General features: G+C 53.3%; 2 protein-coding genes across 2 annotated transcripts in view; both read right to left on the bottom strand.

Moving 5' to 3' along the window:
- Mapk12 (mitogen-activated protein kinase 12) overlaps positions 1-9,183 on the bottom strand; it is a 10,130-nt gene extending 947 nt beyond the window's left edge. Inside the window, exons 1-11 of the mRNA XM_028753656.1 lie at positions 8,827-9,183; positions 8,607-8,736; positions 5,881-5,939; positions 4,040-4,151; positions 3,892-3,921; positions 3,580-3,627; positions 2,981-3,095; positions 1,730-1,801; positions 1,548-1,627; positions 1,399-1,477; positions 1,141-1,314 (exon numbers count right to left, since the gene is read on the bottom strand). Of these exons, the coding sequence (XP_028609489.1) occupies positions 1,141-1,314; positions 1,399-1,477; positions 1,548-1,627; positions 1,730-1,801; positions 2,981-3,095; positions 3,580-3,627; positions 3,892-3,921; positions 4,040-4,151; positions 5,881-5,939; positions 8,607-8,736; positions 8,827-8,951 (1,024 nt within the window). The 5' untranslated portion in view covers positions 8,952-9,183. The remainder of the gene's footprint in view (positions 1-1,140; positions 1,315-1,398; positions 1,478-1,547; positions 1,628-1,729; positions 1,802-2,980; positions 3,096-3,579; positions 3,628-3,891; positions 3,922-4,039; positions 4,152-5,880; positions 5,940-8,606; positions 8,737-8,826) is intronic.
- A 1,769-nt stretch (positions 9,184-10,952) lies between these two features.
- On the bottom strand, positions 10,953-15,667 carry Mapk11 (mitogen-activated protein kinase 11). Its single transcript, XM_028753708.1, has 12 exons — positions 15,650-15,667; positions 15,148-15,351; positions 14,918-14,976; positions 14,713-14,824; positions 14,588-14,617; positions 14,453-14,500; positions 14,259-14,373; positions 13,847-13,918; positions 13,575-13,654; positions 12,843-12,921; positions 12,591-12,764; positions 10,953-12,226 (listed from the first exon to the last, which is right to left on the bottom strand). Exons 1-12 carry the CDS (start codon positions 15,665-15,667, stop codon positions 12,147-12,149), a joined length of 1,071 nt encoding a protein of 356 aa, XP_028609541.1. The 3' UTR covers positions 10,953-12,146.
- Positions 15,668-19,974: the final 4,307 nt, after the last annotated feature.

Here is a 19,974-nt window from a genome sequence, read left to right as displayed (position 1 = left end):
AAGAAGAAGAAGAAGAAGAAGAAGAAGAAGAAGAAGAAGAAGAAGAAGAAGAAGAAAGGTTTGTGTTGAGAGAGGGAGGGGTTTGTGTTCAAAAAAAAAAAAAAGGAAGTGAGAAGAAAGAAGTGTGTGAGCCTGCCTACTCGAGGGCTTAGTTGTGTGTCCCCTGTGGTCTATGGTGAAAGCAAAAGCACCCAGCCACAGTGTGTAGATGGAGACCACAGAACGGATCTTGTGGCCCGTGGTTAGGGGAGTCATTTTGTTTAGCAACAGAAGGGTTTCATCACACAGAACAAAACTCATAAGCACAGGACGACACAGAAGGGAAGAACACCTGCCAGGACTTTCAGGACATGATTCAAGAACCTCAACCCATCCAGTCTTTCCAACACCAGGGTGCAAGAACAGGGCTTGGGGGGTCTGAGGCAGACAGGACAGGGATAGCATGTCCCAGTGGACATGCCCTCAGACCTCCCTGCTCTCCAGGTTGGACCTGCCAGTCTGGAGCCAACACCAGAGGCTAGTTGCAGCCCAGGGAACAGTAGGCAAACTGAGAAGGCTTCTCTGAGGCCAGTTCTCAAGCAGAGGACACTCTGCCCAGAACCTGGAGGTTTGGCACATAGCTATGGAAGGATGTGGGGCTGGAGATGAGAGGGAAAAGCTGGGCCCTTGGGCCTTCATGGGAATAGACCGTCTTCCATGGGCAGAACATAGGGAAGATACAGTTGTTTCAGGAGAGGACCTGAAAAGGAGTAAGGAGAGATAAGGATAAATTTTAAAGGTGTGAGAAGTTATATGGACAGGTGGTGGTAGAGAGAGCTCCAGTGTGGTCTAGACAAGAGGATGCTGGGCAATACAGGGGTTGGGGAAAGAAAGGCCAAGGACTTAGTAAGCCAAGGGCACAGAGCACACACAGATGCTCCATAGTTCTCCATAGTTCTCCAGATCCATCACACGCCAGCCTTTTCGGAGTTCCTGCAAAGGACAACCTTTAACCGCTACATTCTGCCCTAGCCAGAAGTCAACTGCCTCACAATACCCTTTGACCTCCCAAGCTCTTATCTGACCTGCAACCCGGTGCAGGGTGGAGTGGCAGAAGCTCATCCACACGGGGCACAGACTTTGTGTGGAACCCATACTCACGCTTCCACTCCTCAAGGGTCCGGTCTACATCATCAAAGGAGTCATCATATTTCTGGGCCTTGGACTCATCCTCAGTGTCCTGAAGGGACTCAAAGTACGGATGGGCTAATGCCTCAGCTGCTGTCACCCGCTGTTCCGCGTCCAGCACCAGCATCTTTTCCAGGAGACTCACAGCTGTGGGAAGAGCAAGTCAGGCCAAACCACAGGAGAGGACAAACTCACCCAGTAGCCTGAGACCTTCACCCCATCCAACCCTACCCTGAGGGCTTGCGTTGGTCAGGACAGAGGCAAAATCCTTCTTTTCCAACTCAGGGAGGCCTTCCATGTAGTTCTTAGCCTGTGAGGGAAGAAGGGTGATAGTCCAGCCCTCAAGCCCAAGTCCAGCCCACCACCCACTCCCCACTGACCTCAGCACTCTGTAGCTTCTGTACAAACTCAGGAGGGGGCGTCCCTGTGACCTTCATGATCTCCTTCAGCTGGTCCAGGTCTGTACCAAGGTCAGGAATACAATGCAAGGGCAGAGAGTGGCCCACCCAACACCCACCCACACCTTGTCTGAAGTCAAAGGATGCGCTACATAGAAGGATACGGTCATTGCCTTTGAACAGGATCTTTCCAGTAATCATCTCTGCCATGATGCAGCCAACGGACCAAATGTCCACTGAGAAGTCCCATCAGTGCCCCACACGAGAGAGTGGCATTCATAATCATGAAGGCCAAGAGAAGGGGGACACACAAGACACCACACACGGGAGACAAGTATACGTGACAAGGAGGCATACACACAGGCACAGAGCAGAGGCTGTCATTAAGAAGGGTGGCCGAGTCCCACCCCAGCTCACTAACCTCCCAGTGGTTGTGCCTTAAAATGACTCTCTAGAGAGAGAGATGAAGGGAGCTAGAGGTGGTTAATTGGTTAAGACCACGGGATGCTATTCCAGAAGTCCTTGGTTTGGTTTCCATGGTTTCCAGCACCTACATGGCAGCTCACAACCACCGGTGACTCCAGTTCTAGAGAACCCAATGCCTTCTTCTGGCCTCTACAGGCACCAACTACACAGGTGATGTATAGATATATGCAGATGAGTACTTATACATATAAAACAATAAAATAAGTTCTTATAAAAATTAAGAAGGGGATGGACATGGTAATACAGCCTTTAACAGGCAGAAACAGGTAGATCTCTGTGGATTCAAGGCCAGTCTGGTCTACCCAGTGAGTTCCTGGGCAGCCAGGGCTACGAAGGATCCCTAAATAAATAAATAAATAAATAAATAAACAAACAATAAAGCAGAGGCAGAGGCAGGTGGATCTCTGTGAGTTTGAGGCCAGGCTGGTCTACATAGTGAGTTCTGGAACTAGCCAGAGCTACATAGTAAGGCCCTGCCTTCAAAACAACCAAACCATGCCAGGCAGTGGTGGCACATGCCTTTAATCCCAGCACTTGGGAGGCAGAGGCAGGCAGATCTCTGAGTTTGAGGCCATCCTGGTCTACAGAGTGAGTTCCAGGACAGCCAGGGCTACACAGAGAAACCCTGTCTCGAAAAACCTAAAAAAAAAAAATTTACACACACACATTCTTTCTCAAAAAATTATAGAAATGGAGGAAGGAAGGAAGGAGGGAAGGAGGGAAGGAGGGAAGGAGGGAAGGAGGGAAGGAAGGAAGGAAGGAAGGAAGGAAGGAAGGAAGGAAGGAAGACATGTAGCTCAATGACAGGGCACTTGTCTAGCATGAATAAAACTCTGGGTTCCATCCCCGATGCTACAGAAATAATTTAAAAATAAAATGAATGTGTGAATGTGGGTGGCATGCACTGGAATCTCTGGATAGCCTCTTACCTGTCTGCGTGTAACGCATCCAATTCAAGATGACCTCTGGTGCCCGATACCACCGGGTTACCACATATCCTGTCATCTCACTGTCTGCCTGCCTGGCAAGGCCAAAGTCTAGGATCTAAAGAAGTATCAGGGAGGTGGAACTTAGTTAGACACTGAGGATGGACCAAACATGGTCCAGGGAGGTGGAGCTTAGTACACTGAGGATAGACCAAACATGGTCCAGGGAGGATAGACCAAATGTGGTCCAGAAGACCCTAAGAGAGCTGGGCTTGAGGTTTCCACGCTGGACTTTTTTGCCACCCTTTGGTCTTGAGCCCCCAGGACTCTCCCTATGGTCAGTGCAGCTGGTCCTACCCACCTCAGGAGAAAATTCTGAGGGTTTCTCTCCATTTCACCATCCCCTAATCACCTTTAGGAGCCCTGAGTGACTAGGGATATCATCCACCCTTTGCCTAATAGCTGCTAAGCCTCTGCCCAAATGTCTGAGTTCTGTCCCTTTGCCTAGACCAAAAATCAAGCAGGCCTGTTGAGGGTGTTGGTGGAAGGGGTGGAAGGGACCCCTATCCCCTGTCTTGGCCATCCTCCCCTCCCAGGGATACCTTCAGCTCACAGTCTTCATTCACAGCCAGGTTGCCAGGCTTCAAGTCCTGAGAGAAGAGAGGTGGCCACTATGACCCACCTGCCAGAGCAGGGGCCAGACAGCACTTTACTAGGACCACCAAAATTGGCCCAGGTCCTCTGGGTAAGGGCAGAGGGGCTGAGTCCCCAGGGAAAGCTGGGGATTACATGCATGCCCATCACAGCCCTTCCTTGCCCTTTACAGTTAAGCAATGGGCACTGGGGTTGAGCACGTCTGTCTGTATAGCTGGAGAGAAGCGGATGGGCAATCTCCCAGCCACACCAGGACTCACTCTGTGGATGACACCAGCAGCATGTATATACTGTGGGAAAGAGAGAGTTCAGCAGTCATCAGCTTGAGGTACTCCAAACCACAGAGCCCCACCCTGTCCAAGCAGGGAGCTCCACCCACCTCTCTATGGCCACCTCAGCACAGCCTACCTTCAGCCCCTTCAGCATCTGATACACAAGAAACTGGATTCTGTCTTCACTCAGAGTCTCATGCTTCATGAGCTTGCCCAGATCAGTGCCCATGAATGGCATCACCAGGTAGCTGTGGAAGGAAGCAGAGGATGCAGCCAAGGGCTCAGTTCACAACTTTTCAAGGCCCGACCCTAGCAGGTGCCACTGAAGCGTTACTCTGTAGCACCCATTCATCACTAGCTGTGGGGGGGTCCTACCATCCAATGATATCTGTACCCCCACCATGCCATGCTAGGCCCCAACCCACCCTCTGGCCATGCCTGTCCTTGGCCCATCACACCTTCTCAACCCATGCCCACATCCCCTTTTTCCAGAATGGCAAGCAGGGAGCGGGCTGCATGTCAGGGTTATTTTGTTTGGGTTTGGGGGCTCTTTGTTTGTTTTTCTGAGGAAAGGTCGTACTCTGCAGTCCCATCTGGCCTGGAACTCACCGTGTAGACTAGAATGACCTGAAACTCACGGAGAGCTCTGCGGTCTAAGTGCTGGAATTAAAGGTTTGCACCACTACACTCAGCCGTCTCTTGTTTTTTTTTTTTTTTTTTGGTTTTTCGAGACAGGGTTTCTCTGTATAGCCCTGGCTGTCCTGGAACTCACTCTGTAGACCAGGCTGGCCTCGAACTCAGAAATCCGCCTGCCTCTGCCTCCCAAGTGCTGGGATTAAAGGCGTGTGCCACCAACGCCCGGCTTGTTTTTATTTTACTTTTTACAGGCATGGATGCCCTGCCTTCACATGTATCTGTGGACCACGCATGTACAGTGCTCATGGAGACCAAAAGGTGGTATCAACTCTTCTGGGACTAGAGTTGCAGAAGCTGTGAGCTACCAGATAGGCGCTGGAAATCAAACCTCGGTGCTCTAGAAGAGCAGTCAGTGGTCTTAACCGCCAAGCCATCTCTCCAGCCCTGGCTTTTGTTTTTGGAGACAGGGTCTCATGCAGGCTAAAATGGCCTTGGAATCCTGACCCTCCTAGCTCTATCTCCCAAATGCTGGGATTACAAGTGTGTGTGCCACTACACTCCACCTCGAGGTTTTAAAATTCCCAACTGAAGGGCATCGCATGCCAGGTGAGCAGCTAAGGCTACACCTGACGCTGGCACCTCAGATCATTTAGTTTACCGATACCTCAGGCACTGTGAGGGCCCAAATGTCAGGCTTAGAAGGAGACAATTTGGCTTTGCCAGGGCATGCCAGCATCCAGGGTACCAACAGTACATGGGGTTATGGGGAGACATGAACAAGCAGTACGCATCTCAGCCCTCACTTGGGTCATGGGAAGAAGACCTCAAACCAGCTTAGAACCTGAAGCCAGTACCCAGAAGCTGTGTAGGCCCCTCCTGCTTCACATAGGACAACCAGGAATCTGGGGCAGGGGTTGGAGCTGCAAAGCACGTAGGTCAGAGGGATGTTCAGGTGGATAGAGGGTGGACAAGTTTTCACTCACACAAGTTCATGGCTCCCAGAAGCGTCTAGGACTGTGGTAAGAGGAGTGGGGTGGGCATGCACCCTATCCCTCACATGGGCTATGACCCCCCTTGTGGAGCCCCATATCAGATATCCTACATATCATTTCCATTATAATTCATATCAGTAGCAAAAGTACAGCTATGAAGTAGCAACCAAACAATCTTCCGGTTGCGGGGGTCACCATGACATGAGGAGTTGTATTAAAAGGCCACAGCATTAGGAAGGTTGAGAACCACTGGGCTACGGGGAGAAAGCCCTCAACCTGACCCAGAACCTTAAGCTGAAACTTAGAAGCCACCCAGCTTCCTGCCACCCACTCAGCCACTATCACTTACAAGTCTGTGAAGTCATCCAGAGTCTCATCAGGAGTGAACACATCCAGTAGCCCAATGACCTGAGGAACAAGTGGCAGACAGGATACAGAGCACATCCGAGCTGCAAAGCCTCAGCGCACCCCCAGGGTGGCACTGCACTCCAGGCAGAAAACCCTCTCATAACTATCCTTGTCTCCTCCACTGTCCCCACTGTCGGCTCAGTCCCCATCCCGGTACATTTGCCCACAGACACAGGCTATTTTTGGATGCTGACAGCCGTGATTCTCTGGGGGGAGGAGCAGTCTCAGGTCCGGGTTGGCTCCAGGCCTCTGAGCAATCCAGCCCCTTTAGTCTTCTGTTTCCCCACCCCCTTTTTTTCTTCCCAATGAAGCAGACCCAAGACCAAAGTGGGGACGGTCCCCTGGGAGGAATAAATACCAGGTAGGTTACACCTGGGACCATCCCCTGACTGTCTAGTTCAAGAGAAGCACCAGTTAAAACACAGGTTTTGGTTGAGGGAGTTGGACAACAAATAGACAATGTGACATTGGCTTCCCTGTACTTGGTTAGGGGACAAGACCTCCGGAGTCAAGGGAGATCTCCCTGAGGAGGGCCTCATAAACCCAAACACCAGGAGGGATTGAGTAAGTGAGCAAAGAGAGATCAGGTACCTGAGGGCCATAGCAGGAGTGAAAACCCCTCCAGAATAAGGAACAGAGAGGGAGTCCAAGCGGCTAAAGGCCACGCCAAGGAGGACTCAAGGAGAGGACAGAACAAGCCCAAGGAGGGCTTCAAACTCCCATCCCAGGGGCAGACTTGGCTTTGATCCATAGAGCTGCTGTGGAAAGGTTCAAAGGCACGATGCTGAATATGTCCTCCGAGTTTCAATGACAGAATGAGGCAAGAATAGACAGGAGGTAAAGGGCAGATGGGTAACTACTTTAGTCATGACCGAAGATAGGGGAAAGAGCACGGACAGGAAAGGCCTGGAGACAGATAACTCACAGGTGTGACCTGTGAGCTGAGTGCACTCCGAAGAATAGATAAGGAATAGTGTCCCAGAGGTCAAGGTAGGTCCGTCAAAGGATTATGACTTCTCCACTTTTGTCATTTATTTTTTTATTGTGGTCACATTTTATAATGTGATCCAGAGCCAAGGACCAGAGCTTGAGGAAGAGGAGGAAGAAGAAGAAGAGGAGAAGGAGAAAGACGATAGAGCTGGCCCTGTGGCAACCCCATCTCTGGTGTACGTGGGACATACAGCCTGTCCAAACCTCAGGGTCCATGTGGGGAGATAGGTTACAAGGGCAGCCTCCCAAAAGGTATTGAGGCATCCTGAAAGCAACCACGGCCAGGTGAGAGCAGATCAGTAGCTTGGCGTAAAGGCTCTTGACAAGGCAGGAGTGACCCACAGACTGGCAAAGAAGTAGGGAGTAAATGAAGAAGCCCACAACTCTTGGGTCAAGAAGGTTACAGGATAAGTAGGTAGGTGGAAGTTGTGGGCTCTGAGGATGGGGGTAGTTACACCCAAGAAAACAAAGCCTTTTACTTTTTTTTTTTTTTTTTTTTTGGTTTGGTTTTTTTTTGGCTTTGGCTTTCGTTTTGGTTTTGGTTTGGGGATTTTCTGAGACAAGGTTTCTGCTCTGTGTAGAAGCTGGCTGTCCTGGAACTAGCTCTGTAGACTAGGCTAGACTCGAACTCACAGAGACCCATCTGCCTCTGCCTCCCGAGTGCATGTGCCACCGCTGCCAGGCTTACTGGATGGTTTGTTGTTGTTGTTTGGGTTTTTTGTTTTGTTTTTCTGTTTCCAGCTTTACTGGGGAGTGAAGAAGCAGACATTGGAAGGCTGGTGTCCATCCACCAGATCAGCCAAGAGTGGCGATGATGAAGCACTGGGGGTGGGGGGTAGTTTGCTATTAGCCATGGGGAGTTCCTTTTTCCTTGGGGCTATTGACTCTGATGATCCAGGAGGGTTAAACATCAGGACTAGGGCAACTGTGGAGAACAGAAGTGGGAGGAACAGAACTCACAGCCTTGGGAAGAACCATATCAATAATAATAATAATAATAATAATAATAATGTCCCTGGCTGAAAGGAATGTTCTGATGGCCAGCAATGGTGATGCGAGAGGCTCAGGAGTAACCATGTTCAGTAAGGACTAGAACCGAGATGCTTTCCCTATGCGAAGGAAGAAATACACATCCTCAATGGTGACAGTAATGCTCTGCTTCTTAAACCCCTTTGTCCAGAGACTCAAGGCTTTGGGATGATAGAGCCAAGATTGCACAACTCTGAGTACCCTGCCTTGCCCTGAATGCCTAGGAACCTGTCTGCCTGGAATAGAAGACTCAGGAGGTGGGCAAAGGGGGACCTAGGGTAGGGTAAGGAAGTGCTCCTTCCAGGAAAACCCTCCTCCCACCAACCTGATTGTAGACAGGGTATGGAATGAGACCCGAGAAACCCTTAGACCTAGACCATACCCTGACCACTGCCTGAGCTGCAAAGGTAGAGGTGGACCGAAGGTGAAACCAAGCAGCTGAACTTGTAGTGTCAGCCAGTCAGGGGTCTGGGCTCTGCCTCGGCCTTCCTCCTGGAAGCTGTTGATAGCTTCCCCAAGCTGGGAGCTAACTAGGTAGGAGGTACCAGGCCCCTGAAAGCAGAGGCAGTGGGCAGGATTTACAGGGGAGGGCAGGATAAGAGGAGGCCAGTGCACAATATCCGCATCTGGGGCGGGCTTTGGACTCACGTTCTCGTGGCGCATGTGTTTGAGGAGGCGCAACTCTCTGTAGGCGCGCTTGGCAAACAGCTCCGACTGGAAGGGCCGGTACAACTTCTTGATGGCCACCTTGTTGCCAGTGCGGCTGTCTACTGCAGAGCTGCGGGGCGGACGGCTTGGCTAGCGAACCCGCCCCGTACTCGCCAGCTGCCTCCTGCCCTGCCTGCCGCCCCGCCCGGCAAACGCTCACCACACTGCACCATAGGCACCAGAGCCAACGGGCTGCAGGTCCTGGTACACGGCGCGCACCTCCCAGGCCGTTTTGGTCACCTCCTGGCGGTAAAAGCCCTTGCGGGCGGGTGGCGGGGAGCTCATCCCCGGCCGGAGCACCGTGCCCCCAGGACCCGACCCGGGATCAGGGGCTCCGCCCGCGCGCCCCAGGTCACTGCGTGGCAGGGCGTGCTCCGCGCCCGCCACCCGCCTGCCCGCCTCTGGGATTTTCCTTTGCGGGCTTTTCTCTCGGGGTTCCCACCCTGAACTCCCTATAACCGCCAACTCCTACCCGACCCTTGTCTCTGGCCGGCTAAGTGGTCCCTCCCGGCCCACTGACCAACCGGCCCCCGGGCCCTGAGCACGTGACACCCCCGCCTGCCCTCCGGCCCCTGCGGAAACCCGAGGAGGCCTCCGGGGTTGGGCGGAAAGCTTGGAAAGGGGGGGTTGTGGGGGAGAGCTGCCCCATAGCTCAGTCTCGACCTGAGATGAGAGGAGGCGTTGAAACACCCTGGCCAGCCTATACCCTCGCTAGACTTCTTGGCCCTTGGGTCCTAGCAGGTGCCTCTCTGGATTTCAGCCTTCCCTGTCCTCCAGAACGTCAGACTCATTCTAGACAACTTGAGATCACCAGGTTCTACTCCCAGCCCCAGGTCTGGTCTACCTGCCCATACACCAATCATACCCCATCCCAATTGTTTCCTGTTCCTGGCTCAACTCCCCCGTCTTTCCCAAGGATTCCCCCACCCTGCCCCCGCCCCTGGGGCTGATCGGTTCACCTCCATCTCTATGGAAGAGGGATTTGGTTCTGTCTCCCAGATGTCTCAGGTTGCATCGCCAGCCCCATTGTTTGTGGCTACCGGCTCTCACTTCCTAGTCTAGGAGCCAGAGGGATATTCCTATAGGCCCTTCTTGAACCCCTTTACACCTCTGTTCCACCCCTGTCCTCAGTCTGGTATGTGGAGTGCCTGCTTCAAGCACTGGACAGGGCTCGCCTATCTATTGCACTTGCTGTCCAGCTTGGCCTTCAAAGCCCAGAAGGAGCTAAAGGTGTGCCTGCCCCCCAGAAAGATAGAGAGGATCCCACGTGGGCTTCTAGCTTCATACTTCCATGTGCTTTCTCTCTGGGATCTGGTGCAGACCTGAACCAGATGCTCCTAGAGGGTCAAGCCAACATCCTCCCACAGCCGAGTAACCAAAGTCAGTTCCAGGATCCCACTGGCTTGAGCAGTGGTAACAAGATCCCCAGAACCCTCTCCCCCTCCCTCCATGCCTGCTTGCCTGCTGCCATGAATCAGCAGCTCAAAGCTAGCCAGAGCAACTTTACACCTGGGCTGGTGATATGGTACATCCACAAACTGACAAGAGTGAGCAGAGCAAGCTCTGGGCTACTCAAACCATATCTGCCCAGATCCTGTGCCCTCTGTGCCCCGGGAGGACTCTAGACACCCACCCATATCACCCAAAAAAGCTCCCAGCTCCCCTCCTTATCTGTAGGGGACTGATCTAGCCCAGGCTTTAGGACTAGGGCCATGTATTTTGGTCTGTTCCCACTCCCAATCCCCCAACAATGGACTTGGCTCATGTCTTCCAGGTTCCCCCCCCCCCCGGACCAGCTGCCAGTCTAAGACCTCTGGTGGTCCAAGATTCAGGACATAGACATGATACACGAGCTGTATCCTGGGCTAAAGTTGCCTTTCCGCCTTAGTCAGGAAGGAAAGGAAAGCTATTTCCCAGTTCCTATATCCTGTCCAATCTCTGAGGAAGAACAGACCTTTTCTCCAGGGACAGTCTCCAGCCTCACCCGTAAGGGAACAGCCAAGCCTGTACATCATTTATGTACATAAAACAGCAGGGACCAAAGTGTTATGGCTATTACACCTATTGCTCCTTCTAACCTGTGGGTCTTGTCCTGCACTGGTCTCCTGGGTTCTTGACCCCTCTAAGAAGCTGTGCTAGTACTAGAAATGACCACTGCTCTGAGTGATCAAGGGGCACAATAAATGCAAAGTCTGTGGCACTAGCAGGAAGTGTACCAAGCACAGAGATCCGGCCACCCCTCCAGGAAGTAGGAACGGTAGAAGCAATGGGATCTGGAGCCTTCCACACGAACAAGAGCAAGAGGGAAACCCCTTTATTGTGCACTCTCGGTGCAGGCACTTGACATCCAGAGCCCCCTGGTCCCTGATAGCAGGAGATCATCGTCTCTTCAGGGAGGACTCACACCCCCAACATTGTTTTCAAACAGGGCCCTACCTCAAAAGTTACTTGGTCAACTCCTCTCCGGGGGATGGGGAGAAAAGGGATGACTCTCAAACCCCGGCACTCCAGCTGCAGAGCTACCAAGGCAGGTGGAGGTAGAATGCAGACAGACATTTGTCAGCTTTGCATCAAGGTCCCGAGGCAAGAATGTCCAAGTTCACATCCGTGGGTGCTGGCCATCTAGCATCCTTGAGACTAGACTCCCAGCATCATCGGCTCCCCAGCTGGCATTGTGCCCTCGTGACTTAGGATCCTGCTGCAGATCCTGTACCCTACCTCTGCTTAAACTAATGGATCTTGGCCTAGTTCACAGCTGGGTCTCAATACCCATTAGACGACAGGAACTTGGGGGGAGGGGAGGCAAGAGTATCAATGACTCAGGCATCATACCAGAAATGGCTGCTGGCTGTTGGGCACAAACAGATTCATACACACCCGCACATGCCTGCATTTGCTCTGATGCGTATACCAGAGTGTATACTTGTACCCATTTGCCTACATATCACAGGCTACCACAAAACTTCAGCAGGCTTTTCTGATTAGATAATCTGATGGTAGTCTCAGCCTTCCCATCCCCAGAGGAAATGCTACTCAATTGGGTGGGGCACTGGGCCCGCCTCAGCTTTCAGCCACTCACTTCCTGGTTGAGCATCTCCAACCACTGTGACTCTCCCTCCCTCAGAGTCTCCAGGGACCATGCCCCATTTGCCTTCCTCCCAGTCCAGATAGTCCACAAGAACAGAAGAGATCTGGACAGGGACAGGGACACACTGAGGTCCCACACACGGAGGTCCCAAGGAGAACCTGGGTGGACCAAGGTAGGTCCAGAAACACTACTGCCCAGACTCCAACACATAATGGCAGGCATATGTACACATCCGTGCATTTGTGTGTGTGTGTGTGTGTGTATGTGTAGAGTTTCTCAAGGCAAGGGGGTCCCAGGTGAAGTGTCAGGGCTGCCTTAGAGGCACCTCTTGAGGAAAGCCGGGAAGCTGAGGAAAGGGGACAGGCTCAGGTCTCCCCAACTCAGGCAATGCCTCACTGCTCAATTTCATGGGTGCCAGGAAGCTGTGATGATTCCAGGGGCTTGAAGCTAAGGACTTCCTGGTAAGTAAGCTCTGGGGGGGATGAAAAAAAGGGGGTGAGGTTTTGCTGTCTCCCCACGGTCTCGTTTCCCCATCAGCATGTTCGGCTTTTGTTTCCCAACCTACATCCACCACTAAGCTTAGAACCTGAGTCTGCTCCATGCTGCCCTCCAAACCTCTGCTACACACACACCCTTCCATGTCTCACTCAGGAGCACAGACAAGTTTCCCCCTCATCTCTGTCCCCGCCCCCACCCCCCACCCCCTAGTCCCAGACCACTGGGAAAGTTCTGGAGAGTTCCTTGCATGAAACAGGTAAAATCTTGCTCTGAGAAAAGGCAGCCCTCAGGTTCATGGACACTGCTTTTTTTCCCATTCCCCCACCCTGTGCTCTCACCCTTCCACTCCTCCAGCGTGCGCTCCTTGGCCTCAACGCTTTCATCATAGGGTTCCGCCTCTGGCTCGTCATCAGGGTCATGGTACTGGCTGAAGTACGCATGGGCCAAGGCTTCGGCCGCACTGACCCTCTGGTCACTGTCTAGCACCAGCATCCTTCCAAGGAGGTCTACAGCTGCAGGAGTGAGTAAGGCTTAGCGCCATAGCCAATGCTGGCTCTGAAGCCCAACCTAGACCCAGTACCAATCCTTACCCAGAGGGTTGGCTCCATGGAAGACACTACTGAGGTCTTTCTGGGGCATGGGAGGAAGAGACTGGATGTATGTCCGGGCCTGGAGACACATAAGAAGGGCTTGGAGGGCTAATGAATCTCTATTTTCCTGGCCCAAACTAGCCAGAAGGCCTTTCGAGAGACACTCTGATGCATTCAACAGGCCTGGTAGGTGCCCCAGCAAGCCAGACTCCTGCTCTCGGTCTGGGGTGGGGGGGCCTCCCTAGCCAAGCAGTGGTGCCACATGCCTTTATTTCCAACATTCAGGAGGTAAAGGCAGGCACATCTCTGAGTTTAAGGCCAGCCTGATCTATAGAGTGAGTTCCAGGACAGCCAGGGCTACACAGAGAAACCCTGCCTCAAAAAAAACAAAACAAAAAATGTCTGGGGGGGGGGGGGGGGCTCCAGACCTTCACTTGGCTTCAGATGGTGCCTACAAAAGCCAAATGCTCCAAGCATCCTTCCCTGCCTTACTGTCTATAGCCAGGGGAGTCTGTTGGCACTGATAGTTTTATCTTCACTGCCTCTGCTACCTGGAATGGCTTCCTGGTTCACCTGCTTCTTTCTCAAGGGGTTGGATGTTTCTAGCACGAGCTCCAGCCCTCCCTGTTCATGTTCCCCATGTGATGCCATTGTCTGCTTCCTACTCCCTCCCCAACACAGCTGGTGCTTGGTCAGGAGAGTGAACGGGTAGATGGACGGCCACTGACTCACATGCTCCGAGGATATCTTTGCCAGAACCTCAGGGCTGGGTGTGCCCACCACCTCCATGATTCGCTTCAGCTGGTCGATGTCTACCTAGCTCAGGAAACACCTGGTGGCCAGCATTTCCAGTCCCAGCCCCTGGTACACTGTGGAGCTGTGGCTCAGGACAGGGAGCCCCATGTGATATGGCAGAGGGCAGAGGTAAGACTTCCAAAAAGGGCCAGAGTCCACTCCCACCCCGAAGAAGGGGACCCCAGCTCGACCCTGCTCCCCAAGGATACAGTCATTTCCAGGAAAGAGGGCCTTCCCTTGGAGTAGTTCAGCCATGATACAGCCCACAGACCAGATGTCCACTGTTGGGGAAGAGTAAGGAGACAATCAGTCTGCCACCCCAAGTCCTTCCTGTGGGCCTAGGAACGAGCCAGCCCAGTGACCATCATAGCCAGGACCAAAGAGACCAACCTTACTCTATACCCTGTCCTGGGAGTATGAGGACACCCATCATATTAGAAGCCTTTCTAAAAACTGGTCCCACCAAGCCCTTGCCCCTCTCTCAGAACTCTGGGGCACATTCTCCTCCCCTTCAGCCTTTCTTCCTACCCCCCACTGCTTTATCACCGTCTCTAAACCATGGTTCGAGCACTGCCAGCCCATCCTAATAGGACGAGGCCACTGCTTGAGGGTTGACAGCACCTGTCTGGTTGTAGTGCATCCAGTTCAGCATGATCTCTGGTGCCCGGTACCACCGTGTGGCCACATATCCAGTCATCTCCTCATCAGCCTGGCGTGCCAACCCAAAGTCCAGGATCTGGAGGACCACGGGTATCGTGTAAGACACCTACCTCTCTGTGTGTCCCCACTCTCCGTGCACTCCTTAACACCCTTACCCTCAGCTCGCAGTCCTCGTTCACCGCTACATTGCTGGGCTTCAGGTCCTGCAGGATGCACAGGGCATGAGTGTGGCGCGGCCATGAGCCTAGGCAGAGTGGATGACCCTTACCCTCGCCCATAGCTGCACCTACCCGGTGGATGATGCCCGCCGAGTGGATATACTGCAGAGGAGGGCAGACCGGGTGAGCCCAGGCTCCACCTCGCTCTACCCCAACCCAGAGCAGTCCGAGGGAACCCCAGAGCCCACGTGCCCCACCTTCAGCCCACGCAGCAGCTGGTAGACAAGGAACTGAACATGCTCATCGCTCAGTGCCTGACACTTGACGATGTTATTCAGGTCGGCGCCCATCAGGGTGGTCACGAGGTACCTGCAGGATCAGGAGTTAGTTAGGACACTGTCTCGCCACCCCCTCCCCAGCTAAGCTCCCGAGGCCACTACCGCGCCTTCCCAAGACGCTCACACTTCGCTGAAATCTTCGATGGATGTGGCCGGCGTGAAGACGTCCAAAAGTCCTATGACCTGGTCAGGGATCCGAGGCAGGACCACAGCTCAGCTATAGGCAACGCCCCGCTGGCCTGGATCCCACCCAGATGGGGGCCGTACCCCAAAAGGCCCCGCCCCTACACCTTCGCTCCCGCCCCCACCAGGAGGCGTCCCTTGTCCAGTCCCAACACCACCCGGCCCTCTTACGTTCTCGTGCTTCAGGTGTTTGAGTAGGCGTAGCTCACGGTACGTCCTCCTCGCGTGGATCAGCGATTGGAAAGGACGAGACAGCTTCTTTACAGCCACCTTCTGGCGCAACCGCGCGTCGTAGGCCGAGCTGCAAGGTGGGCGAATGAGGCAAGCGAGCGCCTGGCCTGAATCCACCCGACGCCGGGGGTGCGGAGCGAGCCTCTGATGATGGCTCTAAAACCTAGCAGGCCTGTCCCATCCTGCTCGCCCCGACCTGCCTCCACGCCGACCCTCCTGAACCTCCCTTAGGAGACCCCTTTGAGTGGACTCAGCGTTCTCTGGCAGAGCTTGTATCTTTTCTTCACCAGTGATTCTAGCCCAAACCTAAGCCTCCACTCACAATAAGGCCACGCCATGGAAAACACCACGACTGTACCCACAGACACTCCCACAGCAAGTAGCCCTCCTCCTTCCTCGCAGATGCGTGGGAGGCTTACCTACAAAGCCCTGGACGCCCCACCCCCACGCCTCCGCACATCAGATTGCGGAAGCAAGATTATCCAGAGGTGTTTATTGCATCCTGATTTGTAACTGGAGTTGAGTGTGGTGCTTCGTGCCAGTAATCCCAGCTCTTGGGGAGACTTGAGGCAAGAGAACTGAGAGAGAGTTCAAAACCAGCCAGAAAACCTAGTGAGACACTGTCTCACACGAAAACAAAACAAACAAACAAAAATCCACACACACAATTTATAACAGAGCAAGTGGATAGTAGGAAAGGTAACCTGGTGTGGAGGTGTCTCTGTCACACTTCCACTCCCCCGGAAACTGGGGACTCACCACCTCTGCACCTCTTTACCCTTCTATCCTTCCTTCGCTGGAGAGCCTCAAAAGACCAAACGAGAACATGCCTTCTATATGGACGGGGCCTAGACCACATGGACTGAATGGTAGCTTTTCACCAGGTTCTGATCCCACTACCTTCAAGACTGGAGAAGCTTTGAACCCACTGAAGGAGCCCCGCTAGCTACATATCTTTACACAGCCGGTTCCCCTGGTGGTTCCTAGTTCCTTCTCTGCCTCTTGATTCTCTTCCTCTCAGAATGCACCCTTCCCTTGCAGTGAATGGAGACGAGATACCACCCCATTCCCACCAGGTGAGGGAAGATGGGGAAAGGACGTGGTGGCTCTGGCACGCTCGTGGGACTAGAGAGCGGTAGAGGAAAGGTGGCTTCTCATGATAAGCAGAATGGCTAAGTAACTCCTGAGGTGAGGTGTGGGGGAAGTGGCCACGAGAACTGCACGATCCGTCTTACTTGATTGCGTCTGTACAATCAAGTTACAAGAAGCTGGCATCCTATGGCCTGCTTCAGCAAGGTGACTGACCAAACAAACCCAGGGTTACAGATCACAGACCTAGGTCTCACTTGGGAAATTTGGCTTCCTCCTGGGAACTCCTAGAAGGTCAGTCTCCGGACAACTCCACCTGAGTCAATGTCCAAGTCCCCTGCTAAGTGTCTGCTTCACCTTGCTCCCCCTCCAAGTCCTCCCTGACCCCCTTCCCTCTAATTTATTGTATTATTTTTTAAATGGAATTTTGTGTAACCGTATCCTCCTCCACCTGCTGAGTCCCTGAGCCTCCCAGACACAACATGCTCTATCCTCTCTTCCTCTGTCCTACTCCTTGTTTAGGGGTGGTGGAGGGGTGTATCCTGTCTCTACTCACTGTGGAGGGCTGGGGTACAGCCTGAGAGAAAGAGGAGTGATAAGGAGATAAAGAACAAGTGTCAACAGAACAAGCCTACCCATCTCAGAGTGGTGGGTCTACAGGGTACAGACATGGGGCAAGATCCCATGACCAGCTCGCTATGGGCCCTGTAAAGCAGGACTGTTTTCCCCTGTAGGATTTCAGTAGCAGCAGTACAGAGGCTTCTGGTGACAGCACACAATCCAAGATATGATGCTCAGCCCCCGTTCCCGGTGTGGGGGACACACCAGTGTCCACACCCTGCTCAACCTGTCAACAAGGACCATCTACAGTCGCTCTCCAATCCCAGGTGCCTGGATGCTGCCCACGATCAAGACCGGAACCTCTGATTTCCAAGCCCTACCTATATTCTGAGATCCTTTGTTGGGTAAACTGGGGTAGGGTGTAAACAAGAAAGAGGGTAGGTGTCTGCTTAGGTTCAAGCCGCTGAGCTTCTAGGAATCTGGAGAAGCGGGTATGATCCACAGGAGAATTTGGTGTCTTCCGAAGAAGAAAGGTCTCCTCACCGCGCTGGGAGCCCCCTTTTCAAATACTTAGGTCTGGGAGCACGTTAGACCCTGTAGCTACTTAGACCTTGCCCGAAATAACCCGGATGGCTGGCTGTTCCATTTAGCGGCCCCAGAGACTTGCTCTCCCGCCAGCTGTGACGCCGCAGTATCCGGCTCTTCTGGGAGAAACTAGGGATCGGAGATGGGGGGAACATTAGAGGACCCCCTACCTGCCAGCGAGCGGAATCTAGTAGGAAAGTTTCCTCCGTGTCCCCTCCCCCCATTCATTCATCGGAAGCGTGCAAGCCGGGGGCGGAGGCAGGGCGAGGCCCCTCCCCACGCCGGGAACCCCACGTCGCGCTGGAGGGTCGCGCACACTTTCCCGCCCAGCTCCCACCAGGTCCTTGCCGGCCCCTACCAGACCGAGCCGTAGGCGCCGGAGCCCACCGGGCGGAGGCCCTGCAGCCGCTGCGGCACCTCCCATACTGTTTTGTTCAGCTCTTGCCGGTAGAATCCCGCGCGCGGACCCGACATATCCGCAGAGGCAACTGGAGCGAGCGCCCCGGATCCCCGCGCAGCACCCGGCCCGCGCCCCACGCCCAGCACCGCTGAGCAAAGCGGGGTGGGGGCTGGGGGGCTGCGGCGCAGCAGGGCGGGGCGGCGGGGCGGGGCCGAGGCCCGGCGGATTTCCCTAGCCTGGAGACCGGGGGGCGGGGAAACGGGGGTGGGGTGGGTGGGGGTTGAGGGTTCCCGGAGACAGACGCGCAGCTTCCTGCCCCTCGGAGACCGTGACAAAGGAGACAGCCGTCCTCCCTCCCATGGGGGTGCTAAGCAGACGTCTTGCTTGTACTCCCCCACCTTCAGCTTCTGCATATCACGCGCACCCCCCCACTCCGCCCTTCCCCGGGCCCAAGCCTAGTCCCCTTCCTGAGAAACGAGGGGAAATTATCAAAAGTGAGCTTGAGCACGTGGTGATAACACTTTCTGAACAACAACAACAAAAAAACACCAGCCAGGAAAAATTAAAGGCTCTAAGTAAGGTTAAAAACCAGCGCCACGGTGCCAACCCAGGGCCCCACGGAGAGAGGCGCCTTGTGGCCTGGGCGAGGAGGACGCCTCCTTTTGGCATTAATGGTTCGCTTCCTAGTAGACTTACTAGGTAAATGACGGAGCCTTCAGGAGACAAGCGGACATCTACTCCCCATCTTGCCCTAACCTCGGTCCAGAAGCTCCTGGAAGAGGTAAGCTCTCGGCGGGCAGTCAGGACCAGGGACAGCAACAGCAGCATGCGTGGGACCACAAGGTATGGTCCCCACATGCATCTTTTTTTTTTTAGTATTGGGTATTTTTCCTCCTTATGAAGTACCCTCCTCACTGACACTCGGGAAACGCCCCCAGCCCTGACTTTCTCCGGCCACTAGCACAAGGCGGCCAAGAGGTCCTACTGCCCTGGCAGGCATGGTCCAGTTTGTCACCAAGCCTAGAAAGCTCCCTTATCCTGGTGTCCAGGACATGCTCTTATGCCCAATAAAGCCTCATCAATGTCACTTTAGGCCAGCGGTTCTCAACCTGTGAGTTAAGACCCCTTTTTGGACGACCTTTTCACAGGTGTCACTAAGACCATCAGAAAACACAGATACAATTCATAACAGTAGCAAAATTAGCTATAAAGTAGCAACAAAGTAATTTTATGATTGGAGGTCACCACAGCATAAGAAACTGTATCAAAGGGTTGCAGCATTAGAGAATTGAGAACATGGAGTGGAGTGTGGTGGTGCACGCCTTTAATCCTGCACAGGGGGGCAGAGGCTGGTGGACCTCCATGAGTACCAGGCCAGCTTGGTCTATATCCTGAGTTCCAGGGCAGCCAGAGAGATCTTGTCTCTAAGCCAATCCCTTTCCCAAATTCCCCCTCCCAATAAAGTGATTATGGGCTGAGTGTAATGGCTTCTTTCTGTAATTTAAATGCTCAGGAAGCTAAATCTGGAAGATCACAGCAAGTTCATGGCCTACCTGGGCTATATAGTGAATTTGAAGCCACCTGAGCTACAGAGTAAGACCGTGTCTCAAGGCAGAAGGAAGAAAGAAAAGAAGGGCAGGCGGGCCAGCCAGATGTGGTGGCACACATCTTTAATCCTAGCTAAAGCAGAGACAGGAGGATCTCTATGATATGAAGCTAACAAGTGAGACCCTGTTAGGGGTGGTGGGGGCAGGCAGTGAGCATAGGTATAAGAGCATTGTATCCATTGAGAAATGGCTTCTGACCCTGAGCCATGGGGATTGGAGCACCAGAGTTTTCCGGCAGGGCCACCTCCTCCCAGGAAACTGGGACCTCTGGCCTGGAATTGGATGAATTTTTTTTTTTTAATAACTGTGAGCAAAATACTTAACTATTTGTGAATTACATGCATAATCAAACCTGAATTTGTATTTGTTTGTTTATTTGTTTATTTATTTATTATGTGCACTGTTGTTCTGCCTGTGTGTATGTCTGTGTGAAGGTATCAGATCCTCTGAAATGAGCTACAGACAGTTATGAGCTGCCATGTGGGTGCTGAGACTTGAACCCAAGTCCTTTGGAAGAACAGCCAG

The sequence above is a fragment of the Grammomys surdaster genome, unplaced genomic scaffold, assembly GCF_004785775.1.
Source record: "Grammomys surdaster isolate TR1022 unplaced genomic scaffold, NIH_TR_1.0 125953, whole genome shotgun sequence".
Classification (NCBI taxonomy): Eukaryota; Metazoa; Chordata; class Mammalia; order Rodentia; family Muridae; genus Grammomys; species Grammomys surdaster.
The sequence above is the reverse complement of the archived record's forward strand: the minus strand, read 5'-3'. Positions and strand labels throughout refer to the sequence as shown.